This window comes from Oncorhynchus kisutch, linkage group LG14 (assembly GCF_002021735.2).
Source record: "Oncorhynchus kisutch isolate 150728-3 linkage group LG14, Okis_V2, whole genome shotgun sequence".
In the NCBI taxonomy this organism is placed as follows: Eukaryota; Metazoa; Chordata; class Actinopteri; order Salmoniformes; family Salmonidae; genus Oncorhynchus; species Oncorhynchus kisutch.
In genome coordinates, this window is record NC_034187.2 from 56,901,339 (window position 1) to 56,908,945 (window position 7,607).

Sequence of the window (7,607 nt, forward strand, 5' to 3'; positions counted from 1 at the left end):
AACTAGGCAAGTAAGTTAAGAACAAATTCTTATTTACAATGACGGCCTAGGAACAGTGGGTTAACTGCCTTGTTCATGGGCAGAACGACAGATCTTTCTCGATCTCCAACGTTCAGACCTGAATATCACTGACGTTATGATTTGACCTCGGTTTTTCACGGAGTTCCTTGTTTTCTTGAAAGTGCCATAACGGCATGTCGACAATGTCACAGGCCACACCTTTTCACGTCCGAGGGAAAGATTTTTTATAACTAACGCCAGATAGGCTACGGCCTGTCATTTCAAATGGGATAAATGAATCCTAGTGGGAAGAACAAGCAATGAGGTGGGCAGAGACAAGCACGAGCTAGCGAAAGCCTATTGCCGCGTTTTATGACTTATTTGCATATTTCCGTTAGGGAACGCCTACTCTGTGAAGTTCGTGTGTGCAATAACTCAATTTGCCCTTTGCACCCCTTCTAAAAAACGCAACTTTTAGAAACTTTGGCAAAGGGTAAAATCTACAACACTTAGTCCACTCTGTTCTTAACATATTATAGTTTTGAAAACAGAAAACTGTATTGACATCAAATGTTTCATATATGCGAAAATTCGCTACATGTTCGCCAAATCCATCTTGCTCCATCCTTTCCACAGCCGGCCACTGGGCTTCTTCTCACCACCATATTTGGTAGGGAAAGGAAACGCCAACCGGATGCTTCACATTTGTACATCCGGTGAAATATGTGTCTCATTGTTCTATCTGTGTCCGAGAGGGTTCAAAAAGATTAGCAACTTCCGCGTTCTTTGCATAGCAACAGGCGAAGATGGCGGATTGTACGGACCCAGTTAAATAACGTGTGGGAAGTTGAAACTGAAAAAAGACAGAAGTTGGGGTTTTTAAACTCTAAAACGGAGTGACAGAGGCCTCCAAGGACTTACATCGTAAGCCATGGCATCAGCTAATGTCCGGATCGGCCAACAAGCCTTGACCGTGCTGGATGTGGCACTTCGCGTCCCTTGCATCTTTATTATCGACGCCATTTTTAACTCTTACTATGATCCTGGGTCAGGATGGACCGGGACAGCGGGGAAGATTTTAATCCGAGTCATGGGTAAGATAATTATTCGTTTTGGACCCCTACATGCGAGCAAGTACCACCCTCTTGACAGCTAGTTAGTTACTATTGTACACATCAGAGTGGCTGAGCCGCGTCACGTAAATGGCGAAGGGCCTCGACTACAGTCCACTCCTTCCAAAGCCGATTTACCAGCGATAACAACTCGAAGACCTTGTTTTGCGCAGTTGTTAGCCAGCTAGGTAGCTAATAACTCTACCCCAACGAATTGTATGCTTCCTAGTTAGCTAGCCAAATAAGTAACGCGTTAACTAATATTTGTCATATGCCTGTCTATCAAACAAATGAATGCGAGCCGGGTGTCTTAAGATATTTTACTTAGGGCCAGGTAGTTAATAAACTTGTGAAGAATAAGCTAAACCAGTTGTCCATAAAGGACAAATAGTTCACTGTGTGGCCTTCATTTTGTCTTGTCAATACTGTCAGACAAACATGTTTAGATGTCAAACAAACCTCTAGCTAGCTTGCAGAACTCAATGTGCCTTTTTTTCCAACACAATGTTTGCGTGACAAACAGCCTACCTACCTAGTATACAAGTTACACTATATATAGACAAGTATGTGGACACTCCTTCAAATTAGTGTATTTAGCTATTTCAGCCATACCCGTTGCTGACAGGTGTATAAAGTCGAGCACACATGCATGTAGTCTCCGTAGACTATGGAACGCCGCTTGGGTCTTTAGATGCATGTCAAATAACACTCGTTGACGCGTTAAATAAGCTTTTAATTTGACACGTCAAATAACACAATTATGTTGTATGTTCTGAATTTGCACGTGCAAGCCAAGCGCCACCACTGTCAAACTGTACTAAAAAAGTCTGCAAACAAGCACACACTGGCCACGAACAATGTTTACAATACCGCGTTGGTTATAAGGCATTATTTGTTCGACCGCCAAACGCTAACGTTATAAGCAGCCAGCTAGCTTCTTCTGGCTAGTGAGGCTCGACCTGACCGGGTTATGTGTTGTGAAGCTAGCCAATAAGGATTAGGCACATTAGTGGAATTTGCGGTTTGCCTTCAAAATAAAGTACCTCTATTGGAAGAGATGCAGAAGGTTACAATTGGTGAAATCATGCCATATTTAGACGATATGATGACAAGGTTGGAATGTGATGCAATGAAATGAGGTATCAGTCTACTCTGTGACACACTCAGAACACAACTGTGAAGGGTTTACGCAAATATTAGCGTTGTAGTTCTTATTGCGGGACTGTGACAGTGAAATCAGCTCCCCAATCAGCATATTGTGTGTATTGACATTCATATTGCACTGTACAGCTTTACCTAAGGATTGGGGATCAATGAAATGGGGTGTCAGTCTACTCAACACCCAATATTTTTTCCCAACATCCTCAGAGTTATCAGACTTCAAAACATCAACACAGTATTGTTTTTCCTCTGGAATAGTGTTCAATACACAATAAATGTGCCTCAATTGAGTTGTTTCAGAGTCCTGCAATAAGAGCTACGACACTAATGTTCTCTGAGTGTCACTGAGTAGACTAATACCCCATTTCATTGATCCACAATCCATAGGTAATGCTGTACCAGTGAAATAAGTATGCCCCAGTGCAATACATCCAGTGTGATTTTTGTCAAATTCTTTTGATTTCAAATAACATTCCAACCTCGTTTAACATGATCTATTCAATTACGACATAATTCTATTTGTATTCAATTGCATCACTGTCAATTTTGAAGGCTAACCGCAAAGTCCACTATTGTGGCTAGCTTCACATAGATGGGTCCGACCACCATTAATCAAATAAGAACTGTCTTATAAATTAGGGTTATTTTAGATGACACCTAGCTATATAGTTAGCTAGCTAACTATATAGCTACTGAAACAGATTGTCGTTTTTGGGAAGAACATTGTTTGCATCTATCAGCTAGCTAGCTTTTTTTACGACCAGCACTGTCCAGAGCTTGGGGAAGGGCAGGTGCGCGAGACAACTTTACCAGCATCATAGCATACATATCGATGAATCGTTGTGACATATGAAATACTAGTGAGTGTAATCACTGTGTAATAACTATGTACAAAATTAATGAACGTGTTAAATTATGACATGCAGTCATACCCAGGTCCTGATTGGTCAACATTGGACACGTTAAATAGTGCACGTGCAAGCCAAGCGCCACCACTGTCAAACTGTACTAAAAAAGTCTGCAAACAAGCACACACTGGCCACGAACAATGTGTTTACAATACCGCGTTGGTAATAAGGCATTATTTGTTTGACCGCCAAACGCTAACGTTATAAGCAGCCAGCTAGCTTTATCCAAACGGCATTCCATAATAGACAAACATTGGCAGTAGAATGGCCTTACTGAAGAGCTCAGTGACTTTCAACGTGGCATCGTCATAGGATGCCACCTTTCCATCAAGTCAGTTCTTTGAATTTCTGCCCTGCTAGAGCTGCCTGGTCAACTGTAAGTTCTGTTATTGTAAAGTGCAAACGTTTAGGAGTAACAATGGCTCAGCCGTGAAGTGGTAGGCCACACAAGCTCATAGAACGGGACTGCCGAGTGCTGTACAGTGTAAAAATCGTCTTTCCTCGGTTGCAACACTCACTACTGAGTTCCAAACTGCCTCTGGAAGCAACGTGAGCACAATAACTGTTCATTGGGAGCTTCATTAAATGGGTTTCTAGGCCAAGCAGCCGCATTGCCAAGTGTCGACTGGAGTGGTGTAAAGCTCGCCGCCATTGGAGCAGTGGAAATGCGTTCTCTGGAGTAATGAATACCCTTCACAGTCTGGCAGTCCCATGGACAAATATGGGTTTGGTGGATGCCAGGAGAACGCTACCTGCCCCAATGCGCACAGTGTCAGCTGTGACGTTAGGTAGAGTAGGAATAATGGTCTGGTGCTTTTTTTCATGGTTCGGGCTAGGCCACTTAGTTCCAGTGAAGGGAAATCTTAACGCTACAGCATTCTAAATTATTGTGTGCTTTCAACCTTGTGGCAAAAGTTTGGGGAAGGCCCTTTCATGTTTCAGCATGACAATGCCCCTCGTGCACAAAGCGAGGTCCATATACAGAAATGATTTGTCGAGATCGGTGTGGGAGAACTTGACTGGCCTGCACAGAGCCCTGACCTCAACCCCATCAAACACCTTTGGGATGAATTGGAACACTGACTGCGAGCAGGCCTAATCGCCCTATATCGATGCCTGACCTCACTAATGCTCTTGTAGCTGAATGGAAGCAAGTCTCCACAGCAATGTTCTAACTTCTAGTGGAAAGCCTTCCCAGAAGAGTGGAGTCTGTTATAGCAGCTAAAGGGGGACCAACTCCATATTAATGCCCATGATTTTGGAATGATATGTTCTAGTAGGTGTCCACATACCTTTGGCCATGTAGTGTACCATACTACTCCCTCCTTGCAAACATGTCATTTAGACCTATGCAATGTTTTTCAGACACATTTTTTGTTTGCCTTGCCAGAAGAATCCGACCCTACCGTTGTGGTTGTTTACACTGAGCTGCACTGGGGTAGGAACGCAATTATGGTTACATTAAGACACCATGGAGCCGGCGTGAGATATGGGTCGGAAAACATACTTCGATGCATTGATGGGATATGCCACTGTACTCCATTAGACCTTTATCCACACGAATACATCGAAGATTAATGGTAGGGTCGGTATTTTCTGGCAAATAGTTTGCCTAAACAGTAAGATACTGCCAAATGACTGATTCCTCTCCAGCTAACTGTAGATCTAAACCTTATCATAAATCAATACTTGTTATACAGTAGGGGGTTTATTTCTTGTGATGGCATGAAGGTAAAACATTTTTGTTGTTGCATGCACTGCAGAAACTATTTGTATGTTGACAATATGGTTTCAATTTGTTTCAGGTATCACGGTCTCCAGTGTGGTCCTAGTGTTATCACAGAAGGCCCTATTCAAGGTCTACACACTATTCTTCGCTGTGCTCCTGGGAGTGGCGGCCGTTCTTATCAACTACTACGCCACATCTCACATAGACTTCTACAGCGCCTACTACAAAGCAGCGCTGGGCTTCAGACTCCTCCCACGAAATGGGCCCACCCTATGGCTGGGCATGGCTGTGGTGCAACTCCTTTTTGGCATGGGCTATGTGGTGCTGCTAAACCTTCAGTCTGTGTTTGCTGCTCTTATGGTCCTGGATATCATGATTCCGCTGTTGGGGCTCATAATCGAGCTTCCCGTGGACGTACGGCAACTGGTAGCGGTGGCCTCTGGCCTGGCACTGGCTCTGAACACAGCTGTGTGCCTGGTCCTTAAGCTCAAGTGGTTCTACTACTCCTGCCGCTATGTCTACCTGCTGGTGCGTCACATGTACCGCATCTACGGGCTGCAACTTCTGGTGGAGGACACCTGGAAGAGGATCCGCTTCCCGGACGTGCTGCGTGTCTTCTGGCTCACACGCATGACAGTGCAGGCCATCATCCTAGTCTACGTGGTCAAGGTGGTGCGGCACGAGAGCGGCGACCACAGCTACCTGACGTGGGACGTTTTCTGGGACCTGTTCAGTAACCTCATCATCAGCGGCTGTGACTCTATGCTGACAGTGTTGGGCATGAGCGCCGTCATCTCCTCCATCGCGCACTACCTGGGGCTTAGCATCCTAGCATTCATCGGCTCCACCGAGGAGGAGGACAAGCGGCTGGGCTTCGTGGCACCCGTTCTCTTCTTCATCCTGGCCCTGCAAACGGGTCTGAGTGGTCTGGACCCAGAGGAACGGCTGGTACGGCTCAGCCGCAACATGTGCCTTCTGCTGACTGCCATCCTGCACTTCATCCATGGCATGACGGACCCCGTGCTCATGTCGCTGAGTGCCTCGCACGTCTCCTCCTTCCGCCGCCACTTTCCGGTTCTGCTGGTGTCGCTCTGTCTCTTTGTGCTGCCTGTTGTGCTCAGCTACGCCCTGTGGCACCACTATGCCCTCAACACCTGGCTGTTCGCCGTCACTGCCTTCTGCGTGGAGCTCTGCCTCAAGGTGGTGGTGTCGCTGACGGTCTACGGCCTCTTTATGGTGGATGGCTACTACAACGTGTTGTGGGAGAAGCTGGACGACTACGTCTACTACGTACGCTCCATGGGCAGCATCATCGAGTTTGTCTTTGGCGTCATCATGTTTGGCAACGGCGCCTACACCATGATGTTTGAGGCGGGCAGCAAGATCCGCGCCTGCATGATGTGCCTCCATGCCTACTTCAACATCTACCTGCAGGCTAAGAACGGCTGGAAGACCTTCATCAACCGGCGTACGGCCGTCAAGAAGATAAACTCTCTGCCGGAGGTGAAGGGCGACCAGCTGCGCAACATTGAGGACGTCTGCGCTATATGCTACCAGGAGTTTGCCACGTCTGCGCGCATCACCCCATGCCAACACTACTTCCACGCACTCTGCCTCCGTAAGTGGCTCTACATCCAGGACACATGTCCCATGTGCCACCAGAAGGTGTATATTGAGGAGGAGGTCCGGGACAAGGCACCCTTCTCCAACAACAACGGCTACGTGGCGCCAGGCGGGGATCTAGGCCAGTTTGCAGCGCCCGGCGGGGCAGAGGACGAAGCAGCCGCAGGTGGGGCTGAGCCTGAGAATGAACTACTGGAGGATAATGACAGTATTGAGTATGACGAGGATGAGTGGGGGACACAGAACAGAGAAACGCCTATAGAGGAAGACTATATTAATGATGACACAGACTCTAATGGGGACTGATCAGAATATAGAGAGAAATATATTAAATATATATATATTTAAGTTAAAAACAATTTTCTCAATATCAGGGATGTCATTTATTTTCTCTTTTTAGATTTGTTTCCTTTCTTGTTTGTCTTTGGGCTAGCTGCAGAGGTGTAATTGCTATGACTGAGTGTGCCTAGGTGGTTGGGTGTCCCAAGAGGTGCAGTTCAGTGTGAGACCCACATTCCTCGTGTTTTGTAGGGATGCCGTTGGTCATGTGTTTGCTGTTTTGCTGAAAGAAGGTAAGCTGGAAGCCGAGAGGGGTTCCGCAGCGCCGCGCTAAGAAGAGGTTTAATTAAAACGTGACGTGCTACTGTAATCACTGATATACCTCTTATCATTACTACTGGTCTCTTGTGTGACCTTGGTTAAATTGTGTACGTTATTGTACATGTAATAAAAACACGTTCCCTTAGAAAAGATGTTGTATTCAAATTAGTGTTTTGACTGTACTTTACTCGATTTCAACAGATGTTTGAGTCATACCTTGAAACTGAAATTGCACCATGTTTTGATCAGACCATGTGTTAAATGATCTCTGCATTTCAACTAGCTCACTTCAAATAGTTGTAGCCATAGCCGCGGGAAGTAGGGGTGCTGAGGGTGCTACAGCACTGCCTGAAAAATATGAATATAAACCATTTTAAAACACAATTTTTTTGCCTTTTTTTTTCTTCTTACAAAAGCAGTGCACCGCACCTTTAAAGTTGAACTGACAGCGTTTTAACTACTTTGCAGATATGA

At 45.6% G+C, this 7,607-nt stretch overlaps 1 protein-coding gene across 1 annotated transcript; it reads left to right on the forward strand.

The window, feature by feature from the left end:
- The first annotated feature begins 751 nt into the window (after positions 1–751).
- Positions 752–7,285, forward strand: LOC109875848 (E3 ubiquitin-protein ligase RNF139). The gene is made up of 2 exons (XM_020468271.2): positions 752–1,094; positions 4,987–7,285. Exons 1-2 carry the CDS (start codon positions 932–934, stop codon positions 6,837–6,839), a joined length of 2,016 nt encoding a protein of 671 aa, XP_020323860.1. The 5' UTR covers positions 752–931; the 3' UTR covers positions 6,840–7,285.
- Positions 7,286–7,607: the final 322 nt, after the last annotated feature.